The sequence below is a fragment of the Coturnix japonica genome, chromosome W (genome assembly GCF_054131305.1).
Source record: "Coturnix japonica strain WE chromosome W, WE-NBRP24, whole genome shotgun sequence".
Classification (NCBI taxonomy): domain Eukaryota; kingdom Metazoa; phylum Chordata; class Aves; order Galliformes; family Phasianidae; genus Coturnix; species Coturnix japonica.
In genome coordinates this window covers 31,120,878-31,145,860 of record NC_140701.1, presented here as the reverse complement: position 1 = coordinate 31,145,860, position 24,983 = coordinate 31,120,878, and the positions used below count along the sequence as shown (strand labels likewise).

General features: G+C 41.2%; 1 protein-coding gene across 21 annotated transcripts in view; it reads left to right on the top strand.

Moving 5' to 3' along the window:
• The first annotated feature begins 2,194 nt into the window (after positions 1-2,194).
• Positions 2,195-24,983, top strand: part of LOC146754682 (heterogeneous nuclear ribonucleoprotein K) — a 41,049-nt gene continuing 18,260 nt past the window's right edge. For 4 of the 21 annotated variants that reach the window (XM_085527779.1, XM_085527778.1, XM_085527776.1 and 1 more), the window contains exons 1-11: positions 2,754-2,905; positions 4,647-4,729; positions 4,847-4,926; positions 5,723-5,820; positions 9,093-9,149; positions 9,811-9,854; positions 10,684-10,756; positions 11,346-11,459; positions 12,405-12,533; positions 13,874-14,181; positions 14,519-14,573. In XM_085527779.1, the coding sequence (XP_085383905.1) occupies positions 4,878-4,926; positions 5,723-5,820; positions 9,093-9,149; positions 9,811-9,854; positions 10,684-10,756; positions 11,346-11,459; positions 12,405-12,533; positions 13,874-14,181; positions 14,519-14,573 (927 nt within the window). In that variant the 5' untranslated portion in view covers positions 2,754-2,905; positions 4,647-4,729; positions 4,847-4,877. Of the gene's footprint in view, positions 2,220-2,752; positions 2,906-3,243; positions 3,295-3,664; positions 3,779-3,906; positions 3,963-4,173; positions 4,242-4,646; positions 4,730-4,846; positions 4,927-5,710; positions 5,821-9,092; positions 9,150-9,810; positions 9,855-10,683; positions 10,757-11,345; positions 11,460-12,404; positions 12,534-13,873; positions 14,182-14,518; positions 14,574-24,983 lie in introns of those variants that run through there. The other 17 variants (XM_085527771.1, XM_085527767.1, XM_085527759.1 and 14 more) reach the window with 14 other exon arrangements.

Below are 24,983 nucleotides of genomic sequence, written 5' to 3'. Positions count from 1 at the left end.
AGCCTTTTATTCAGAAGGATAGAAAAAAGGAGAAGTCAGAAAATTAACACAATGCCTTTAAGGCATAGGAGGGAGCATGAACTTATTATTAGAAAAAAGAGGGTAGGTGTGACTTGATCAGTTGAGACAGACAGATTCAAAATAGTTAATCAAGTGGTTTGAATGACATAGTTTTTGTTTACACAAAAAGAATAAAATCCACAGACAATTATTGAAGCTCTAAAGATTCCTACCCTTTCTCTACAGTAAAGCCAAATCTTCCAAGAAAATTAAGCTATTTCCATTAGCTCATTTAAAAAATAAGAACGTTTCCATAAAGCAGCAGTAGCTGTTTAAAGTCAGTTGAATTTCCTGTTAAAGAGATCACAGAAAAATGAAGCTCTGTCAAATGCCTACAAACTTTTCTTCTGACATTCCCCAAAGCCTAGGATACTTAATCTTCATGAAAGTCCCCTATTTTTACCTGATTCCTACTTTCACAGCAACATAATTTCCAAACAAGTTTTTTACTGTTACAGCTCTACAATATGCACAATCCTTAACAGTATCAGGAAGTATTACATGCAGGGCTGTTGCTTGTTCAGGCTATCTTTAAAAGAGAGAAAAGAGAAGAAACAGGAAGTCATTGATTTATTACCTATATAAAATGAAGAATAGAAAGGCTCATGCTTTACAAAGCCCTTTGTCTACTTTTTTTTTTTTTTTTTTTTTTTTAAATCTTGCTTGACAAGTTTTCCAGCTTTCTTTAGGGTACTTGGAGTCTCAAACCATGTTTCAAGTGTTGAGGGGGAGAAAAAAACACTACGACAGCTTTTACAGAAGTTTCCAGTGGTCTAACAACTGCTATTTAAAATAAAAGGCTACCATGGAAGATATAAACATTGAAACACTTGTAATTACTAATTTTACATTTTCAGCAAAGAACATAAATAAAAAGCAATTTCTTATACTGTGTACACACAATAAATTGCATATTTTCATTTAAAAACTACTTCATAGCTTCTGCAAAATATATTAAATGTTATTAGACTTGTTTTCTGAAGTGCGTAAAAAAAATTAAGGCCAACAATTTCAAACCTACAACTTAATTGTAACACAACTAGTACTTGAATACATTGTGAGAAGATTAGACTAGTAAACAACAGGAGTTAATTCATTAAGTTGGCTGTGGGTTCAAAGCAATTAACAATAATTAAATACACCAAAAATTAGAACCACTATATGCTACAATTATTCTGTTAGTAATATTTTTGAGAGCTTAGGGTACTTCTGTTAGTTTGATTTTTTATTTTTATTTTTTAAGTACATAGCTTTTAATCCCAAACATACTGTAACATGATCTAAAGCATAACAAAATAGCAGAGCAGCAAGGTCACAAGCTACAGCAAGTGAGGATCTACTTAAATGCAAGAGCAGTAGACAGAGAAATAAGAGAAAGAAGCTGCTTACCTTTGGAAGGCCTGTAAAGTTCTCAGGCAAGGGTATCCAGATGAGATGCTTGCATCTCCACTACCTATCCTTAAATGAAGTTTGGGAAGGGTGGATCCTGGCTCCAAGGCAAGACTGGCAGTGTCCTGTACTAACCTTTAAAAAATAAATAAATCAAGTAATCATCCTTAAAAAAAAAAACATAAGAACAAGATGATTTGTTCTTTATTAGTCATTTATTGATCAAGCCTCCTACCCTAGATAACCGCTCAAGAACACTGAAGATTTTACAGAATGAAAATGATGAGTATCTGAAAACAAGCAAGAAGTTCTAAGAAAATATTTTAACATTAACACTATGAAAAACAAACTATTCTCACAATCCTTATCTGACAATACATCTTATTGTCTCACTTCTCTACTACCATCCCTAAGAAAAAAAAGGCTTGAGAGTTTTCAACAGCTCTTTAGAAGAAACCTTGACTTGAATGTTTTCTAATACACAATCCAAAAGTTAACACACATTAATTGGTTAAGACAACTTTTCATTTGCTATAGCTGCCTGTATGGGAAATCACAGCTTGAACCACTGATTAATTAGCTGAGGCAAGTGTTGGGTCAGTTGCAGGAGCACAGGTGAGAGTAATCTAGCTGTGCTCCCAGAAGGGGTGGACTTCGACTCCACCCCCTCTGAGACCTCATTTAAGGCTGACCACCACTGAGGCAGTATCTCTTGGAGGTTGCTCCCCAGTGGAGACTGCCTCAGCTATCTGGTCCGGGCATCGACATTGGTGAGTTTTCTTTACTAGTAACCTTTGACTGTTTATCACCATTTTGGTCAGCCTCTTTATATTAGTTATTTTTAAACCGTCTTCCACTACCATCTCTACAATGCCTTACCATCAATATCCTATACAATCAACATAAGACCATTAGGCTACAAACAAGAAAGGACTGTATCTTGAAATCATTAAACAAATCTCTCAGTCGCAAGACAAGCAGGTGCTACGTTGCTAGAGCAGCCCCACGCACCTTTAAACTATCACAAGAAAGTCAGCCCCGCCTCTCGGCGCTAGGGGACGACTACAAGGCACAGTTTGCACAGACACCTTTTTTTTTTTTTTCCCCCACGACTAAAATTGCTATCGCTGTTCTTTACTGCCTTTCGTTTCCACTGCTGTTGTTATTCTTATCACGGTTCCTGTCAGGCAAGTAAAAAAAAAAAAAAAATTATTAAGAAAAACAAATTTACCTAGCCACACTGCAGCAATGCTGAGTGAAGCGTACTAATTTCCTCATGATACTCGGGTCTGGGACGTTGTGGTTCGTGCGGAGGGCGGGGCGAAGTAGAGGCCAGCCTCCAGCCTGATGGGCAGCTGTCTTACCCAATGGGGCCGCAGAGCCCCCCCACCGATGGGGAAAGAGACTCGTTTAGGCACTTGGCGGCGTTCTCTTTTCACGTACGCGGGGAGTGTAGGTAGGTGAGGCTTTTGCGTATGGCTGGGGTTCAGGGGTGTTTGCGCGCATTTGGAGGGTAGAAGCTTTTGAGTTAGGTATGGTTGTGTGTAGTGGGGTTGTGATTGTTTACCTCTTAACTGCTGTATAACAGTATGGGAGGCCTGAGCCGCTGCCGGGCCCCAGGATTTCTGTGGATAGCAGCAAGATAGTGCCGTTTACTGGCGGGGCTGTGGATTTGGGTAGGTTCGCATGAAGGAGGGAGCTGAGAGTAACACGTCTTTAGCAAGTGTGGGGTGACTTGGCATAATTTGTGCCCCTAGAGGGCTCCAGTTATCCCGAGGAAAGGGCAAGAACGGTGATGTGTGATTTCTACAGGCAACTGATGTGTCTCAGTGGCCATGGTGTAAGGTACCCAGGGTAACACTGTAATGGAGACTAGTAGCACTAGTAGGTGTATACTAAGGCTAGGGGAATAGCCGTCGCGTTCTTACGTATACTCTGTGTAACTCTTCACCTGGAACTAGTTGTTGGAAATCGTGATGAGGAGGGAGCGCGCTCTCGTTTGCGGCCTGTACGGAAACGGCTGTGTGAGGTTGCTTAAGGAATGCTCTGTGGCGGGATCGGCTTCCTTCAGTAGCGATCGCGGCGGTGGTGGAGTCTGTCGTGATGGGACTGTTGAGTTCTGTCTTTCTTGGGTCGCTGAGTGATTCCTTTGTGTCTTAGTGCTGAGCGGTTGAAATCTTGTGACCGCGTGGTGATGGTTTATCGGTCCTGGCTCCGCCTAGTAGCAAATAGGCGCCATTACAGTAGTCGCCATTTTTGCTGATCCCCGCTACTAGTTCAAGGTTGCAAGGTTTATGTAATGCCGCCTCTTTCCTTACTTAGGAGCAAGGTGGGCTTCTGAGTGTTCTGTGGCAATGTGGTGCAAAAAGTAAAGGCGAACGTTGCCCCGAGCAGACAGTGAAATAGCCAATGGCGCGGTTTACGGTTGGACTGCAGAAGGGGAGGTGATGCCCGGGGAAGGCAGTTTGTTCCAAAGGGAGTGGGAGTAGAGCACCGGCGTCCTCCGGTTGTTGGTTTGTTGTTGTTTTTTGTGGGTTTTTTTGTCGTGTCTGAGGACGCTGCTGACACCTTTCTTTAGTAGCCGCTTTATCGAAAATAAATTACAAACGAGATAACTGTTTGACAAAATAAAGGTTTAGCTGCTTTTAGATTCTTGGTGCGTGTTTGCGGAGGATTATGTGCAACTACATTGCGGTATTTTTTACTAGTGTTTTTTTTTTTTAGTGTGAATTGCATAACATCTCTTGTTCGTCTGTTACGCTTACATAGAAGACATGATAGAATGCCTGCTAGTAAGTTGATGGAGAGCTTATAAAATTCTGTACTCTCTAGTCTAAGTTGTTTAGAACTAAACAATAGGAGCAAATTGATATTTAGCATCTCTTAGGTTATATATCATGCCTTGGAATTCCATTCTATTAAAAGTAGGAACTGGATACTTGTTCACTTCAAATATTTGAAAATCAGTATCAGTAAACATTGCTTAAAACTAGTAAATTATTGAAAACTGAGCATGTCCAGATTGTAACTGTTTAAGTTTACAGGTGTGACTATTTCTCCTCTTAGTGATGTATTTGACCTTGTTATGTTTTCTTCACTTATAAAGAAAATCTCAGGTCAAATCCTTGCATTTCACTGTAGTAAGAAACAAAGCTGTAAGCAAACGGTGCTATGACTGATGTATGTTGTTTTTGTAGGCTTTTGAAGCAGTAGGCTGTTGAGTATTGATCCTGTCCAGAACACTCAAGTTTTTCTCTACAGGTGTATATATATAAAACTGGTAAGTTATGAAAGTAAGCATCTTTTTGTATGTTTGCTTTTCCCCCTTTGGTACAATGTATGCTTTATTTTTTCCCATATGTATGTTGTTGTTTTTTCTTTAAATATTCTACAACAGGTTTTATCTGCCCAACTAAGAATAAAAGATAATGGAGACTGAACAGCAGGAGGAGACCTTTACCAACACAGAGACAAATGGTAATTTTTTAAAGGGCTTTTTTTTTTTTTGAGAGAAAACTTTTTAAAAATCTTAGTGATTATTGTTATTTTTTCAATGCTCTAGTTGTATCAAATATGTTTCTATTAGCAGTGTTTTTGCATTTAATCTTATTTTTTTTAAGTATCCAATATAGCTATGCATGGTTTTTTTTAAGTATCCAATATAGCTATGCATGTTTTTTTTATTATGAAAATGTACTTTTCCTTTTGGGTTGTTTTTGATGTGACAAACTTGATTAAACCTTTATAACTAAGGGTTTAAAAACATTTTATAGTCAAATATTCAGGTTTGTGGTGTTTTTTTTTTTGTTGTTTTTTTTGAAAGTGTGATCATATGTAAAAATATTGAGGCATATCTCCATAATTTTTGCGTTTGCTGTTAGCACTGGGTTGATTTGCGCCAGTTTTTCAAAACTGTTTTAAAAACTTCTACCAATATTTTTAGCTGTTTTGCTTTGAGTTTTTCACAATTGTGAATTTTAAAATAAATGCTAGGTATGTGATGCAGTACTAAATGAAGTGGTCTAGATTTATCTTGCAGTCTGCGAGGTTCTCATTTCAATTGTAGTTCATAGATTTGGAATGGGTCATCAGTAAGGTGATGATATTAAAAAGAAATACCTTCTATCTGTATAGATACCCAAAGTTAGAATTGGGCTAATAAGAAAGAATGCTTCATTAGGAATACAATACATAAGCTTGATGTACATTCCATTTAATTGTGACTTAAAGTTAAGTGTACGTTTGTATTTTCCTCCCATGGACCTGTCTACAGGCAAACGTCCTGCAGAAGATATGGAAGAAGAACAGGCCTTCAAAAGATCTCGGAATACAGATGAGATGGTTGAGTTACGCATCCTGCTTCAAAGCAAAGTATGTTTCCTTTTTTTCTTTTCAGTATCACTATAGTCCTTTCTTTAGCATTGCTTAAGACAGTGGTAACAAAGTGTATTTTGTGGTGTATGTTTAGAAAGAATGTGTGCTTTATTTAATATAAAATAACTTATTAGGAATATTTGTAAACATGCGTACCAGGAGGTTGTGCTGCTATTCAGCAAGACCTAGTGTAATGGTCGATAAGTAAACAAATGTTAAACAGATCTTTGGTTAACAAAGATTATCGTGATGGAAAGATAATCTATAATAAATGGAAATGCTCACTGATGTTGAAGGCTAAGCAGTGAACTCCACAAAGGAATAATCTCCAGAGAGAGAGAGAGATCCTTCCTCAGTGGTAGTCAGTCCTTAAATGGAATCTAGGAGAGGTGGAGCCATGCTCCACCCCTTCCCGTAGCTGCTCCCGCAGCTGACTCATTGCTTGTCTCAGGTGGTCAGTCAGAGGTTCAGGCCATGATCAACAGTTTCCCGTACACCTGGACAGGCTGGAAAGTTGGACAGAAGGGAACTTAATGAGGTTCAACAAGAGCAAGCGTAGAGTCCTATACATGGGGAAGAATAACTGCATGCATCAGTACTTGTTAGGGCATGGATGTTTAACTTTTTGGCTTGCCTGGACTGCATTGAGTAAAAAGGAGTTATTTCTTGCTGATGTTTTGGTTGTTATTCATTAATGGGTGTGTGCCTGTTATGCTTGGCTGGGCTGCACAGCTCAGTGAAGAAGAGCTACCACCATGATGGTGTGGCAACAGGAGGCAGGAATAATTATTGCTAGCTGTTCTGGGCTGAGTGCAGCCTGTGGGCCTCAGGTTGGATGTGCCTGGGGTAGGGGCTGACCTACTGGAAAGGAGCTCTGAGAAGGATCTAGGGGTCCTGGTGCACAACAGATCAGCCATGAGCCAACAGCGTGTCCTTGTGGCTAAGAAGGCCAATTATATCCTGGGGCGCATTAAAAAAGAGTGGCCAGCAGATTGAGGGAGGTTACCTCCCACTTCTACTCTGACCTGATGAGGCCACATCTGGAGTACTGTGTGTAGTGGAATTCCAGGGTCACAGCCTGAACCAATGAGTGAGCTATGAAAGTACATGAGTGCCTGGAACAGCAGGGGGAGTCTAGAACCACCCTACTTCCATATAGTGAGTCTGTGCGGCTTCCCCCCCCTTCTGCTCGCCTTTTCTCTCCTGCGGTGTGATGGTACAAATGGGGGAGTTCTTCAACTTGTCTTTTTTTCTCCAAACTGTCACCAGGAGGGGTGAGTTAATTCCTTTTGATATATTTTCCTATAGCACCTATTTCTCAAAGGCTCTGTCATTGCCCTTATTTGCCCTACAACTGTGTCTAGTTCTGGGTTCCTCAGTTCAAGAAAGACAGGGAGTTACTGAAGAGAGTCCAGCAGAGGGCTGCAAAAATGATTAGGGGCCTGGAAAATCATGGAATCACAAGGTTGGAAAGAACCTACAAGATCATCTAGTCCAACTGTCCTCCCATTACCATTGCTACCACAAGCCACTAAACCGTATATTGTAGCTCCTCATCCAGATGCCTCTTGAACACTGCTAGGGACGGAAACTGCACCACCACCCTGGGCAGCCATTCCAGTGTCTGACCACTCTCTGAGAGAAAATGTTTTTCCTTATGTCCAATATAAACCTCTTCTGGTAGAACTTGTAGCCATTTCCTTGGGTCCTGTTTGTTGCCTGGGAGAAGAGGCGAAAGGAAGTTGTAGACATTGATGAGGTCTCCCCTGAGCTTTCCTTTTCTCCAAACTGAACAATCCCAGCTCCCTCAGCCATTCCTCATAAGACTTGTGCTCCAGACCCCTCACCAGTTTCATTGCCCTTCTCGGGACACGTTACAGGGCCTCAATGTCTTTCTTGTAGTGAGGGGCCTAAAACTGAACACAATACTCAAGATGCGGCCTCACCAGTGTTGAGTACAGGGAGATGATTACCTCTCTGCTCCTGCTGGCCATGCTATTTCTAATGCAGGCCAGGAAGCATCTCTCATGAGGAAAAGCTGAGAGACCTGGGACTGTTTAGCCTAGAGAAAAGAAGGCCAAGAGGGAATCTTATAAATGCTTATAAATAGTTAAAGGGAGGGTGGGGCTAGGCTCTTTTTATTGGTGCCTAGTGACAGGACAAGGGGCAATGGTCACAGACTGGAAATCAAGGAGTTCCATCTGAACATGAGGAAAAGCTTATTTGAGTGTGTGACAGGGCACTGGAACAAGCTCCCAAGAGAGGTAGTCTCCTTCTTTGGAGATATTCAAAACCCACCTGGATGCTGTCCTGTGCAAACTACTCTGGAGATTCCTTCCAACCCCTACAATACTGTGATTCTTAATTATAGTAGAAGGATATTGCAATTGAATTATCCTCAGTGTTAAAGGGAAGGCCCTTGTTTTGGAAGGGGAGTAGCTGTTCTGATAGTCTTCAGGAAGCACGCAGGTTTAGAGAAGAATCAGCTAATGATTGTAAATCAAATATGAAAGGCAAGATGAGGACTTTTAGTAGTTTTCTCTACTAAATATGTATGTATCAACAAGAAAATATGCTTTAGGAATTGCAATTGCTTCATTGGATAGTATAAATTATGGCAGTAAAGTTGCTATTTAATAATCTATTCTAGTGTTTCCAGTCATTACAGATGTTTACATGGTCTGAAGTAACAGTCTTTTGTGTTGGCATGGGGAAATGTTACCTTAACTGTGTGCAGCATTTATGATGAATAGTCAAGTTGCATGGAGTGCTGCAAAATGTTTGTGTGCCTGTTAGCATTGTATATGAACTGTGTAATAAAAGCAATAATTTTGCATGTTCTTGAAGCAGCCCGGTAAAAATTGTAGTTTTTCAAGTATCCTTGAATATCTGCCAGTTTATTCCTGTTGATTTTATTAATTGGAGATGAACAGTTGTTCATATTGGCTTTACCTTCTTTAGACTGTGTATGAGTGGTATGTTGAGTTACATAGGTATAAGCCAGAGGTAATATCTGAAATATTCACACTCTGAATGTCTGATTGTAAAATTTGCAAGCGTGCTTCCAAAGGGGGGAAAAAAAAAGATAAAAGAAAAAACAAAACAACAAAGCCACATTAGTATGTTTCAATTTAATTTGAACCTTTCAGAAGCAAAATAAATCCTGTCCCACAAGGTAATACAGGAATAGATTGTTCTTAGTTTTCAGTTCAAAAACATATTCTATGCAGTGCTAGCATAACATAATTCTTCTGAAAACTACTTTACAGAATGCTGGAGCAGTGATTGGAAAAGGTGGCAAAAATATTAAGGCTCTTCGTACAGATGTGAGTATGAGTTTTGAATTGATTTAGCACCAGTTCTTTGAGAGCACATTCATTCATATGCTCACTTTGTCAGCTAATGTTTTTGTTTCATTGCAAGTAAATATAAGTCAATATAACTTAGATTAGTCTGGAGTGCTTGCTTTCCTAATTTGCCCAATGTTTTTGTATTATGGAGCTGAACAAGTTTTGTGTCTACCCTCATGAGCCAGCCTGCTACTGAAACCTCATGTGTTAAAAATAAAAAGTATTTTAGACAGATAAAATAACTCATTAATATCCATGCTGTTAAGCTGGTCCATGTGGAGATTTGTTATTGTGGTAATCTTCAGAAGAACTTAAGCTTGTTTAGTTAATGGAGAATAATAAGTATAGTTTGTATTAAATTAAAATTTATTGCTTTTCCCACTTTTCCCTCTCCTTGTGTTGTTTTTTTTGTATTTTGTTTTGGCTGTATTTCACTGTTGCCCATGTACTGGATTGTCTTGCCCCTGCATTGCCCACCATGACGTTGACCCATCCGCCCCTGAACACCCATGTGAAAACCCTGGTTGGATGTGCCCCAAAAATGTGCCCATTGCCAAATGGGTACCATAACTTGACAACTTCTGATTGAATACCCATGCCCAATGCTGACATCCACGAACGTCCATGAACAATGCAGTACAATGCAAGTGTTTCAGTCCCAGACAGCAGTGGCCCTGAGCGGTATGTCCCAACAGTTTATGCCTTGCTGCCTGATTAGAAATAGATTAATGTATTTTATTACCTGTCATGTATATAATTAAATAGTATCCATGTATAGACTGCGTATTGTTTTGTTTGTATTTTTTTCTTCAGGTTTTCTGATGCTTCCAGGGTCTCTTGCTCTGTCTTTGTGGCCCATCTTGCTCCTCCCAATAGTGTCTGTTTTTAATTATTTCTGATGAAATAACTGGTTCACTTTCCTTCTCACTTGTGTTTCATAGTTTTATAGTTTCGTGCGGGTTGGAAGGGACCTTAGAGATCATCGAGTGTTACATTTTTATTTTTGAGGGTTTTTTTTTTTAATTTCTTTGTTTTGTCTTTTATTTGCATTTCTATTATTGCAGATCCCATTAATCTAATTTCTCACTGGTCTCACAATCTAACTCTAGATGTAGCATTGACCACTTGCATATTCACTTCTACAAAAATTGTGTGCCACTTTTAGCAATGTAATAACAAGGATATCCTATATTAGTGATGATAAGGAACACGTGTACTCAGTTCTGTGTGGATTTCTTGCCCGTTTAGTCCAAGCCAACCTGAAAGCTATCACTTGCTATTGCTTATTCACTCAGCAAGACCTACCTATTTGTCATGAATATATAATAAGCAAAATTCAAGATGCATGTGTTGTAAATTCAGTGAGCAGGTTTACTCTAAATGGGGAGTATTAATTGTATGTTCTTCTGTATAGTTAGTCCTGTTAGAATTTCATAATTATGAATATGACATTCATTGCTACTACTTTTTTTTAAACACCTCCATATTTTTTAACACTGACTTCTGACAGCATCCTGAGTATAAGTGCAGATACAGAGACAATTGGAGAAATATTGAAGAAAATTATCCCTACTTTAGAAGAGGTATGTCTCTTAGGTTTGTTTCTTCTTCAGAGGTATAAGATTAGATTTTAAAGTGAAATTATTCTAGATGATTGTGTGATAGTTTCATTATATTAATATTTTTCTATTTTTAGTTTTTTTTTAAAGGCCCATAGATCTGAAACTACGTTGTTGTTTTGTGGGGGTATTTTTGACAGAGGGTGGAGAAGGTTTTTTAAAGAATTAATATTTAGAACAGCATCTTCTCCTTCAAAACACTTGTCTCCTGACTTGTTCAGCTTCCAGTTTCCAGTAGCTGTGCCATAATTTCCATTCTGTCTTGACTTTGTAAGTTTGTTATGCTATGTGATATCTTATGAAAGTTTTTTTACATTTGTATAAAAAAAGAAAAATAACTCAACATCACCTCATGTTGCGATTAAGTGCCTACATAGGTATGATTTTTATAATTACAAATACAGCATTACAGTTGGAGAAGTCCATGCTATGATATTTGCAGGGAAAAAAAAAACTTAAATACTATATATTTTCTTAATTAAATGTTATTATAATCATATTCTTCTCCTGTGATTAATATTTTATTCATTCCATACGTGCATTTTTCTTACAGTATCAACACTACAAAGGTAGTGACTTTGACTGTGAACTAAGGCTTCTAATTCACCAAAGTCTGGCAGGAGGAATCATTGGTGTCAAGGGTGCTAAAATCAAAGAACTCAGAGAGGTACTGTTACCTATTCTTTTTTGATTGTTTTAATTCTGTAAACAAATTAGTGTTTCGGGTTAATAAGCAAGGTGTACAAATATATTTTGTGCAATAATTTCTTCAAAAAATATCTTACATAATTTCAGTGTTCTATGTTTGAGCTGTAACTTTTTGCAACTTTTTTGCAAACCTTCAGAAATAAAACAGCTGTTTATGATAGAGCCTCAGATTTCCTACCAAACTTTTAAGCATGTTTGCAATAGAGTAACTTCTATAAACAAAGCTTTTTTTAAAAAAAAAAAACAAAAAAACTTAAAGTGGCATTCATCACTTCTGGAATAAACTGTGGAATAGACTATATATCTATTGGTGATATTGGATTTGTAAAATAGTTTAGCATGGATGCATTTCCACAAGCTCTAATGATGATAATTTAATAGATGTTTGGATTTTTTTAATATTTATTTTGTAATGGATTTCCTGATGTTCTTTTTTTTGTTTGTTTTTTGCTTGTTTGTTTTGTTCTTAACTTCTTCTTCCTTGAAGACTCTTTCCTTTTGTGAAGGAATGAGGTTTTGATCTATGAGACTAGAGAGTTATTTTCTGTCATTTCATGGCATTACATTAAAGGCCATTCTAGGTCAGTTCAGGTGGAACCTGCAATCCATTTGTGGATTGAGGGTTGTAAGATAACTACATGTAAGGTTCTCTCCAACCTAAGCCATTCTATGATAATTCTGACAATGTAACTGTCCTGTGTCCGAAGTGTGTTTTTATTATGAGTGTTCTAAACCTGTAAGCTTACAATAGGTATGTAATTGTTTTGCTAATATTCAATTAAATGACTGTTTATATGAGTCAAGCTTTTAAACTTCCAATTTTTTAAATTTTTTTTTAACATTTACAAAATGCTTTAAGAAACGTCTGTACTTCTGTTAGAATATTTTGTTTTTTCTTTAACAGAATACTCAGACCACCATTAAGCTCTTCCAAGAGTGTTGTCCTCATTCTACTGATAGAGTAGTCCTTATTGGTGGAAAACCTGATAGAGTTGTAGAATGTATCAAGATTATTTTGGATCTTATCTCTGAGGTAACATCTTACTTTATTTTCCCATTAGTGTTTGTTAAAGTTAGGATGAAAAACTGTATCTTTTCATTTTTATTTTTAATTAAGTACCTTTTCTCCACTATCAAAGTGTTGGATTGTTAGCATAGTCTAAAATTATTCCTGTTTCTTATGTTTGAGACCTATTGGAGGGGTCTGTCTATCTTTGGGCCATTTCTACTTAATATCCTTATTAAAGACTCATATTATTGAGTGAACCCTCAGTAAGTTTGCAGACTACACCAAGCTGGGAGGGAGTGTTGATATGCCGGAGGGGAGAAAGGCACTACAAAGGGACCTGGATAGACTGGATCGATGGGCCAAGGTTAATGGCATGAGTTTCAATAGGACCAAGTGTCGGGTCCTGCATTTTGGTCACAATAACCTCAGGAAACCTTACAGGCTTGGGGGAAAAATGGCTGGAAAGCTGCCTGATGGAAAGGGACCTTGGTATACTGATGGACTGTAGGCTGAATATGAGCCAGCAGTGTGTGCAAGTGGCCAAGAAGGCCAGTAGCATCCTGGTTTGTATCAGGAATGGTGTGGTGAGCAGGACTAGGGAAGTCATCCTGCCCATGTACTTGGCATTGGCGAGGCCTCACCTTGAGTACTGTGTTCAGTTTTGGGCACCTCAGTACAGAAAGGATATAGAGATCCAGAGAAGGGCAATGAGGCTCGTGAAGGGCTTGGAGAATATGGCCTACACAGAGAGACTAAAGGAACTAGGGCTTTTTAGTCTGGGGTAGAGGAGGCTGAGGGGAGACCTTATTGCTATCTTCAAATACCTGAAAGGTGATTGCAGCAAGTGCAGGGTTGGTCTCTTCTCACTGGTGACGGGATGAGGGGAAATGGCCTTAAGTTGTGCCAGGGTAAGTTTGGGTTGGATATCAGGAAAAACTTCTTCACAGAAAGGGTTGTTAAGCATTGGAACGGGCTCCTCAGGGAGATGTGTTTAAAAACCATTTGGATGTAGTACTCAGGGACATGCTTTAGTGGAGGGTTGTTAGAGTTAGGGTAGTATGATTGGGTTGTGGTTGGACTTGATCTTTAAGGTCTTTTCCAACCTGAGCAATTCCATGATTCTCTTCCCTTTTCTACAATCATAGATTTTTGATACTGATGGACTGTTAGTTATAATCATTAAAAGAAGAATTTTAACATTGGTGAGGAAGGGAGGGCCGCCTATCATTAAGTTTCATAGTTCTCCATGTCAGGAAGTGTGTTACTGTCCCTGACTTTCTTTTCAGCATTATGAAATCAATAATTTATTTTGAAAGTGTAAACATAACTGTCAGTGGTAACTGGTGCTTGTGTGTTTCTCTTAGTCTCCAATTAAAGGACGTGCCCAACCTTATGATCCCAATTTCTATGATGAAACATATGACTATGGTGGCTTCACAATGATGTTTGATGATAGAAGGGGACGTCCAGTAGGCTTTCCAATGCGTGGAAGAGGAGGCTTTGATCGAATGCCTCCCAATCGTGGTGGACGGCCTATGCCTCCATCAAGAAGAGATTATGATGATATGAGCCCTCGCAGAGGACCTCCACCACCTCCACCAGGTCGTGGTGGCAGAGGTGGCAGCAGAGCTCGTAATCTTCCACTTCCTCCTCCACCACCTCCTCGTGGCGGGTGAGTTGTTGTATAAATGCATTCTATAAAACTCAAGTTGAGTACAATTTTCTGAATTATGTTAATATTAGCAGGACTTGTTTCACGATTCCATGCTGGTAGTGATTGTGCAAGATTGTGAGTATCACACTAGAGAAATCTGAATTTAATTATTTCTGTAATAGGGCAGTCTATCAGGACTACAGTCAATATTTCTGTAACTTTAGTTTATGTCATTTGGAACTCTGCTAAAGCAGTTAAACTGAGTTGTGCTCAAGTTATAATAATGAAAGTTTGAATGGGAATATATAACCTAGTTTATAACATGAGTTCTGTGCTGCTGCTTTTCTCATTTTAGAGATCTTTTGTCTTACGATCGAAGGGGCAGACCTGGAGACCGTTATGATGGAATGGTAGGAATTTAAAATTTGAATTGTTCTATTTAGCGTAATTAATTAACCCTTAAAATATATGAAGAAACTGTTCTTGAATACGTACACTGTTGCTTGTTTTTCATTCTTTGTGGGTGTTTTGTTTTGTTGGTTTTTTGTTTGTTTTTTTTTTAAACTTTGTTTTGCCTTGGTTTTCCAACTTGCCATTAACAGTGGTATAAAAAGTCAGTAGACCATTATCTGTGCAGATTTTATTATGTTGCCTTCTTGAATTATTATTTCTTTTTAATTATTTTTTAACTGAGAATGTGTTATGGTTTAACTTGTAGGTGGCTAAGCACCACAAAGTTGTTCATTTGCTCCCCTCCACCATCCTACAAAGCTGGATATCGGAGAGAATTGGGGGGGGGAGGGGAGAAAAGGGGGAAGTAGAACTTGTGGGTTGAGATGAAACTGCTAAGATAGAGAAAAGGATAATAGTTATGACATTTATATAAGTCAGCTGGCAGTGAGCAATTGCTTGTGCATCACTTGTTATATACACATGCACATGCTCACTGATTAATGACCAACTACTTCCCCTAAGCAGCAGAAAAAAAGAGATGAACTCCCACCTTCTTCAAACCTCCTTCCACATGATGTTATGAAATATTCGTTTGGCTAATTTAAGTCAGCTGTTTTAATTCTGTTCCCTCACAGCTTTTTTGGGCCCGTTGCTGTGAGTGAGTGGTCTTGGTTCTGTACAACACTACTTAGCAGCAACTATAAACATGAGTGTATTATTGTACAATTAACAAATGTAGTTAGCAAACTGACATGGTTAGGATGATATTTTATAGGTTTCATAGTTAGATTACTGTGGTGGAAAGAGATAATCAAAGATAAATAGAATGCTCACCTGTGTCATAGGCTCACAGTAGAAAATGGGGTCTAAGAGAGGTGGAGCCAAGCTTCACCCCTTCCAGTCACACAGCTGAATTACCTTCACCTTTGCTCCCATGGCTGACTCAGTCCTTGCCTCAGGTGATGAATCAGTGGTTCATGCCATGACTCAATAGTTCCCATACAGTTTGCAACATTGTTTTTCTCCTAGAACCAAAGCATAACATCATACAAGACACTCTGAAGAAAAAATTCTGTCCTAGCTGAAATTAAGACAGGTGACAGAAATAGGAATTGTGGGCCTGTCAGAACAGGAGAGTGTTAGCACAGTGTTCTATTAAGAATGTCTTTATGAATCAGATTTTTGTTAAAGAAATTTTAACACATCTGTTGGAAAGCATGAATAATATTTATAGAATGCTCTAGTTGGTCTGGCAGGTAATTATTTGTTCAAATAAATTTTTGTTTACATGCTGATTTTGCTTTTCAAAAAAGAAATTACTATAATTCCAAATGCTTTGGAGTCATGGCTACTGTGAAGTTGAATTTTAAATGAAACGAATGGTAGATCCTGTTTGACAAACCTGATTTCATTCTATGACAAGGTGACCCGCTTAGTGGTAAAGGTGAGACTATCAATGTGGTTTACCTGAACTTCAGTAAAGCCTTAAACATTGTACCCCACAACATTCTCATGGAGATGCAGGCTGCCCATGGTTTGGATGGATGTACACTCTGCTGGGTGAAACGTTGGCTGGATGTCTGGCTCTGAAGGTTTGTGGTCAATAGAGTTAAATCCAGTTGGCGGGAGATCGTGGCTGGTGTCCCCCAGTGCTCAGTACTGGGACCGCTTCTATTTAACATCTTCATTGATGATCTGGATGAGGGGTTTGAGTACACCCTCAGTACGTTTGCAGATGACACCAAGCTGGGAGAGAGTGTTGATATGCCGGAGGGAAAAAAGGCACTACAAAGGGACCTGGATAGACTGGATCGATGGGCCAAGGTTAATGGCATGAGTTTCAATAGGACCAAGTGTCGGGTCCTGCACTTTGGTCACAACAACCCAAAGAAACCCTACAGGCTTGGGGAAGAATGGCTGGAAAGCTGCCTGATGGAAAGGGACCTTGGTGTGCTGATGGACAGTAGGCTGAATATGAGCCAGCAGTGTGTGCAAGTGGCCAAGAAGGCCAGTGGCATCTTGGTTTGTATCAGGAATGGTGTGGTGATCTTTTTTTCTTTTCTAGCTCTGTTTTGTACCATACTTAAGATAACGTGCTAGACGAGGTTTGTCAGAATTTTGTAGTGTTGGTGTTGTTTTGTTTGTTTAAATGAATGGAAGAAAAAGGAATGGAACAGAGCTTGAAATAGACCACCTAAATGAGCCTTATATATTGCCTTCAACTGGAAGGAAGAGGCATATAGTTCTGGCAACGCTAACTGGAGGTACGTATTCCAATGTCAAAATTGGGGCACCACAAAAGCCTAGCAAAAATATTTCTCAGTACATAGACTCTATTAGAATAGAATAGTTGGAAGGAACCTACTGTCACTGGTTACTTAGATTTACCTATGCCCGTGACAGGGGAAGCCACCCCGTGGGCCCCCCCCCCAGGGCCCGGAAAAGAGGGGGAAAAGGGGAATGGGATAAAAACAGCGGTAATCTAAGGAGGAAAAACTTATTTTACTAAATATGATATCGAAATACAAGATAACACAATATAATATAATTGAGGCTAACAAATCGAACAAAACAGAGAGAGAGAGTCCCCGAAAACCGAGAGGCCTACTGTGAACTCTAGGTGACACGGCTGGAACGCTTCCCACTCTCCGAGAAGTTCGAGAGAAGAAGGAGGGCACTCCAGCCTGGGAACAAGATTATATAGCGTCCTGGTCCCGTGACTTATCATTAACCCTGTTGTTCTCTGGGAAATGTAGTCTTCTTCTGTGGACTGCACATTCAATAGAAGTATCCATACTTGACATGATGTTATGATGTGGAATAATGATAGCAAAATTACAAAATCACAAAACCATGACATTCCACCCCTTATTCTACATCATGGTTAATATATATATATACACATAAATATACACGTATGTAAAACTATGATAGCTAAATAGTAGAATTGCATGTAACATAACTAAATGTACAACTATAATAACTAAAATACACTACACATGCAAACATATATATATAGATAGGTAAAATTATTGACTGCACTCCCCCAGCATCAAATTCCCTTGTGGTACACATTGAACATCCCCATCCTTCTGCATTGCCCACCAAGTGCTCCCAGGTCCCTGGGCAAAGACAGTTCCACGGATAGGTTTGCACTTTCCAGAAGCTGGAAGGACCCAAACAGCTTTTCCCAACATGTTCTTTACATGTATAACAGGGACCTTATCTCCTTCTATAGTGTGTAGCGGGCTAGATTGACTAGGACCATCACGATTGACAGATCCTCTAGTATTGACCAACCAAGTGGCTTCTGCCAGATTCTTCTCCCAGTGCTTAAATGTTCCACCACCCATTGCTTTCAACATAGTTTTCAACAACCCATTATATTGTTCAATTTTACCAGAAGCTGGTGCATGGTAGGCAATATGATAAATCCTCTCAAAGCCATGATCTTTGGCCCAAGTATTTATAAGGGAATTTTTGAAATGTGTCGCATTATCAGATTCAATTCTTTCTGGGATGCCATGTCGCCATAGGACTTGTTTCTCAAGACCTAATATGGTGTTTCAAGCAGTAGCATGGGGTACTGCGTATGTTTCAAGCCACCCAGTGGTTGCCTCTACCATGGTGAGTACATAACACTTACCACTGCGAGATCGTGGCAAGGTGATATTATCAACCTGCCACGCCTCCCCATATTTATACTTTTGCCATCGCCCTTCCCCCCAGAGAGGTTTCATCCTTTTGGCTTGTTTAATTATGGCACATGTGTCACAGTCATGAATAATCTGCGCAATAGCGTCCATGGTCAAGTCCACCCCTCGGTCTCTGGCCCACTTATATGTTGCGTCTCTTCCTTGATGACCTGAGGTCTCATGAGCCCATCGAGCTAGAAATAATTTGCCCTTATTCTGCCAATCCAAGTCGATTTGAGCCACCTCAGTTCTGGCAGCTTTATCTACCTGTTGGTTGTTTTGTTGTTCTTCAGTAGCCTGACTTTTAGGCACATGTGCATCCATGTGATGCACCTTTACAACCATATTCTTTGTTCGAGCAGCAATGTCCTTCCATAATTCAGCGGCCCAAACAGATTTACCCCTCCGTTGCCAGTTATTTTGTTCCCACCGCTGTAACCACCCCATAAGGTATTTGCCACCATCCATGAGTCAGTATAAAGATACAGCATTGGCCACCTCTCCCGTTCAGCAACGTCTAAGGCCAGCTGGACAGCTTTTACCTCTGCAAACTGACTTGATTCTCCCTTACCTTCAGTGGCCTCTGCAACCTGTCGTGTGGGGCTCCACACAGCAGCTTTCCATTTGCGATGCTTCCCTACAGCGCGACATGATCTGTCAGTGAATAGGGCATATTTCTTTTCATTTTCTGGTAATTCGTTGTATGGTGGGGCCTCTTTAGCACGTGATACCTCTTCTGCTGGTGATGTTCCAAACCTTTTCAGGCCAGTCCATGATTGCCTCTAGGATTCCTGGACGATTGAGGTTTCCCATTCGCGCTTGCTGTGTAATCAGCGTAATCCACTTGCTCCAGGTGACATCGGTAGCATGATGGGTGGAGGGAACCTGTCCTTTGAACATCCAGTTCAGCACTGGCAGTCGAGGTGCCAAAAGGAGCTGTGTTTCAGTCCCGACTACTTCGGAAGCAGCCCGAACCCCCTCATAACGCGGCTAAGTTCACTTTCTCAGTTGGAGTGTGGCACTCTTCAGAACCCTTATATGATCAACTCCAGAATCCCAGGGGTCGGCCTCGGGTCTCTCCTGAGGTTCTCTGCCACAAACTCCAAGTGGGGCCTTTCTCTCCAGCAGCAGTGTAGAGGATGTTCTTTACATCCTGTCCCGTCCGTACTGGCCCCAAGGCCACGGCACGGGCTATTTCTTGTTTTATCTACTCAAAAGCCTGCTGCTGCTCAGGACCCCATGAGCAATTATTCTTCTTCCGTGTTACCTGATAGAGGGGGCTCACTATGTGGCTGTAGTTTGGGACATGCATTCTCTAAAAGCCCACTACTCCCAGAAAAGATTGGGTCTCTGTCTTGTCAGTGGGCGGAGACATGGCAGTGATTTTGTCGATCACATCTGTTGGGATGTGACGACGTCCATCCTGCCACTTTATACCTAAGAACTGAATTTCCTGGGCAGGACCTTTTACTTTGCTTCGCTTAATAGCAAAGCCGGCTTGTAGAAGAATCTGGATTATCTGCTCTCCTTTTGTGAAAACCTCTTCTGCTGTATCGCCCCACACAATGATGTCATCAATGTACTGCAGGTGTTCAGGAGCATTACCCTGTTCCAGTACAGTTTGGACCAACCCATGGCAAATGGTTGGGCTGTGTTTCCACCCCTGGGGCAAACGGTTCCAAGTATACTGAATGCCCCTCCAGGTGAAGGCAAAATGTGGCTTACATTCTGCAGCCAAAGGAATAGAGAAGAAGGCATTGGCAATGTCTGTGGTGGCATACCATTTGGCTGCTTTTGACTCCAGCTTGTACTGGAGTTCCAACATGTCCGGCACAGCAGCGCTCAATGGGGGTGTGACCTCGTTCAGGCCATGGTAGTCTACTGTCAGCCTGCATTCTCCACTGGCGTTACGCACTGGCCATATGGGTCTGTTAAAAGGTGAGTGAGTTTTACTGATCACTCCCTGATTCTCCAACTGGCGAATCAAATCATGAATGGGGAACAAGGGATCCCTGTTGGTGCGATACTGCCGTCTGTGCACTGTCTTTGTAGCAATCGGTACCTGCTGCTCTTTTACTCGTAGCAGCCCCATAACAGACGGGTCCTCTGACAGGCCAGGCAAAACAGACAGCTGCTTAATGTTGTCCATGTCTACAGCAGCTATCCCAAAGGCCCATCGATACCCCTTAGGATCTTTGAAATGCCCCCTTCTGTGGTAATCAATACCCAGTATACATGGAGCCCCTGGGCCAGTCACAATAGGATGTTTTTGCCAGTCTTTGCCAGTGAGGCTTATTTCAGCCTCCAGCACAGTCAATTCTTGAGAGCCCCCAGTCACTCCAGAAATATGGATTGATTTTGTCCCTTCATGACTGGAGGGCATTAGGGTGCACTGTGCACCGGTATCCACCAGCGCCTTATATTCCTGTGGTTCTGATGTGCCAGGCCATCGAATCCACACAGTCCAATAAACTCTATTATCCCTTTCCCTCCCCTGACTGAGGGCAGGGCCCCTCTATTGGTTACCTGTGATGACTGGAGCAACTCCACTGGTGGTTGGTATGTCTAGTAGTTCTTTCACCCGTGGTCGTAGTGCAGAAGTAGGCTGATCATGCCACTTCCTCATGTCTTCTCCACGGTCACGTAGGTAGCGCCACATGGAAACACGCGGTGCAATCGTACTGTTGTTCTTTGCTCGAGTTGGGAAGCGTGTGCGTTTAACAGCTGAGACTTTTGATGATGCAGGTGAGGAGTAGGACTGGACTAGTTTGATCAGATCCTTCATTAGACCTGATGGCCCTTACGAGGATTGACCTTTATCAGTTGTTTCTGATACTATTACGGGATCATTACGATTAGTTGATGGAAACAATTTCTTGCACATTTCATCTAGTCGGTCTTCTAGCCGTGAGATGGCAGAAATTGCGGCATGCAGTTGGGGGAGCTGCTGATCGACGGTTTGAAGCATTATAATCAGCTCAACAACTCGAGGCCATCTGTCCTCGAATCCTCTAGATGCTGTTACCAATGACTGTGCAATTTTCTCTGGTGCTGTACTTGTGATTTTCTGCCTCGTGTCAGGATCGGCCCTCACTCTCTCAGGATCATGTTTGCTTGGATCAGGATTGTACAACATTTTCGCCATGGCCAATTCCCTCAGGTACTGGATACCTTTTTGGACGGTATTCCAACTATTAAATTTAGGCTTCAAAGCGTCCTTATAGGGGTACCTTTCTCTCACGGCTTCTAACAGCCGCAACCAGAGAGTGGCAGCTCCATCTGAACATCTGCTAATCCCTCTGTCGATACCTGCATCTTGGGCAATGCTTCCTAGTTGGCGAGCTTCATTACCATCTAGAGACAAGCTGTTGGCCCCGTTGTCCCAGCAGCGAAGCAACCAAGAAAGGATACCTTCATCTTGACGCCGTGTAAACTCCTTTCTTGAGCCTTGGATTTCAGTCAGCTTCAGAGGTCGACAATAGGTGATTTCCTCCTCATCATCAGTCTCTTCTTCATGCCTCTTGGTTTTTGCCTTTGCTTTTTTCGGTACTGCTCCATGCCCGGCACCTGGGTCTTCTGCTGCCCCCCCCTGTGCTTCTCCTTCTTTTCGTTCTAGATGCATGGACACCCGTTTCCATTTCTTGCCTTCCACAGGGGCAACTGATATTGCTACTGATGCCTCCTGTGACTGATCAGAATTAACTTGGGCTTGAATCTCAGATCGGAAACTCTCTCTCTCCAGAATAGTATGATACAAAGCACGGTATGCATAAGCCAAACCCCACATAAGGTTTACCTCCTTAGATCTCTGACCCAAATACTCACTTAATTTCTCAGGGTCCCTTAGGTGTTCAAGAGTATAATCCCATGACACTGCGGGTCTCCATGCTTCTAATACTTTTCCTAAACCTTTCCATATTCCCTGCCAGTCATCATTCTTTGGTTCTGGCGGAGACTTCCGCATAGAACGAATGCATAGGAATACATATGCATTCATTGATAGTGATAACATGGATACAAGTATGAACCCTATCTCAGTTATTGAAAGGCGTGTGGAAATCTGAGAGTACAACCTAAAAAAAGCAGGGTTTTTTAGCCTGTACAATGGATTAAACATGGTGGTGTTTGTAAAATTGCCTGTTCCATCTGGGATGCAAGCATTTGTAAGATTCGCAATTCCATCTGGGATGCAAGTGTTTGTAAGGTTCACAGTTCTATCTGGGGTGTAGATGCCAAAATTCGGACCATACCACATCTCATAAAAGTACCAGGCAGGTGTCTCCATCAGTATCCACCTTATTAGGCTATATACCTGCACAATTCCACAACACCAAATTATGGTGTTAATAGTTGACCAATACTTTGAGAAGATCGTAATTGCTTTCAGTCCCTTAAACAGTGCAACTGGGATGAAGAGTGGATTCATAGCTGGCAAGCTCTGTAAAAGTCATAGCTAGCTAGCTTTGCTCTAAGGGAGAAAGAAATCCCTTTGTTTTCTATACAAAAGTTAGATAGCAATGCTGAGAATGTGCAGCTGCCCTTAATGTTGAAAATTTGTCTGGTATTTCAAGGTCACGTTCTCAGTGAGCAGCTACGGAAAGATAGCACTCCCAACACTCCCGTAACGAAGCTCTTTAAGAGCAAAGAGAGAGTTGTTCTAAAAGCTAAAAAGCTCTATGCCCGCATTCTCCACCAAATAATCTGTCACGGGTTACTTAGATTTACCTACGCCCGTGACAGGGGAAGCCACCCCGTGCCCCCCCCCCCCCCCCCCCCCCCGGGGCCCGGAAAGGAGGGGGAAAAGGGGAATGGGATAGAAACAGCGGTAATCTAAGGAGGAAAAACTTATTTTACTAAATATGATATCGAAATACAAGATAACACAATATAATATAATTGAGGCTAACAAATCGAACAAACAGAGAGAGAGAGAGTCCCCGAAAACCGAGAGGCCTACTGTGAACTTTAGGCGACACGGCTGGAACGCTTCCCACTCTCCAAGAAGTTCGAGAGAAGAAGGAGGGCACTCCAGCCTGGGAACGAGATTATATAGCATCCTAGTCCCGTGACTTATCATTACCTCTGTTGTTCTCTGGGATATGTGGTCTTCTTCTGTGGACTGCACATTCAATAGAAGTATCCATACTTTACATGATGTTATGATGTGGAATACTGATAGCAAAATTACAAAATCATGACACCTACGAAGATCCAGTCCAACTGCCTAATCTTCAAAGCTAGCCGAAAATTTAAGAAATTTTTCAAAATATATAGTCTAAATGACTTACACTTAAAATTACTAAAAATTAAAAAAAAAAAACAGCAAAACATTCAATTTCTGTACTGGATTTGAAACTATTTGTCACGGGTTACTTAGATTTACCTATGCCCGTGACAGGGGAAGCCACCCCGTGGGCCCCCCTCCCGGGGCCCGGAAAGGAGGGGGAAAAAGGGAGTGGGATAAAACAGCGACAATCTAAGGAGGAAAAACTTATTTTACTAAATATGATACCGAAATACAAGATAACACAATATAATATAATTGAGGCTAACAAATTGAACGAAACAGAGAGAGAGAGTCCCCGAAAACCGAGAGGCCTACTGTGAACTCTAGGCGACACGGCTGGAACGCTTCCCACTCTCCGAGAAGTTCGAGAGAAGAAGGAGGGCACTCCAGCCTGGGAACGAGATTATACAGCGTCCTGGTCCCGTGACTTATCATTAACCCTGTTGTTCTCTGGGATATGTAGTCTTCTTCTGTGGACTGCACATTCAATAGAAGTATCCATACTTTACATGATGTTATGATGTGGAATACTGATAGCAAAATTACAAAATTACAAAACCATGACACTATTGAAACTAGAAGAATCAAGAAGTGTGCTGTCAATGGTTTATGGGCTGGTTTGGCCCGGTTCCGTGACTAGTTGGGTGGGGGAATTTAGCAAAATCCGTTCCTCCAGAAAAGGTAAACAGGGGACCCTAAAATAATTACAGTCACAACAATCTGAGATGAAACAAAGTAATTTACCAAATATGGTATTCAAGGTAAGGATAGCATGAGTTTCAATAGGACCAAGTGTTGGTCACAACAACCCCAGGCAACCCTACAGGCTTGGGAAGGTGTGGCTGGAAAGCTGCCTGACGGATAGGAACTTTTATGTGCTGATGGACAGTCAGCTGAAGATGAGCCAGCAGTGTGCCCAGGTGGCCAAGAGGGCCAATGGCATCCTGGCTTGTATCAAGAATGGTGTGAGCAGGACTAGGGAAGTCATCCTGCCCCTGTACTTGGCATTGGTGAGGCCTCACCTTGAATACTGTGTTCAGTTTTGGGCACCTCAGCACTGGAAAGACATGGAGGTACTGGAGCAGGTCCAGAGAAGGGCAACGAAGCTCGTGAAGGGCTTGGAGAATCAACCCTGTGAAGAGAGGCTAAGGAAGCTGGGGCTGTTTAGTCTGGGGAAAAGGAGACTGAGGGGAGACCTTATCGCTCTCTTCCAGTATCTGAAAGGTGCTTATAGTGAGAGTGGGGCAACTCTCTTCTCACTGGTGACAAGTGACAGGACAAGGGGAAATGGCCTCAAGTTGCGCCAGGGTAAGTTTAGGTTGGACATTAGGAAACACTTATTTACAGAAAGGGTAGTTAGGTACTGGAATAGGCTCCCCAGGGAG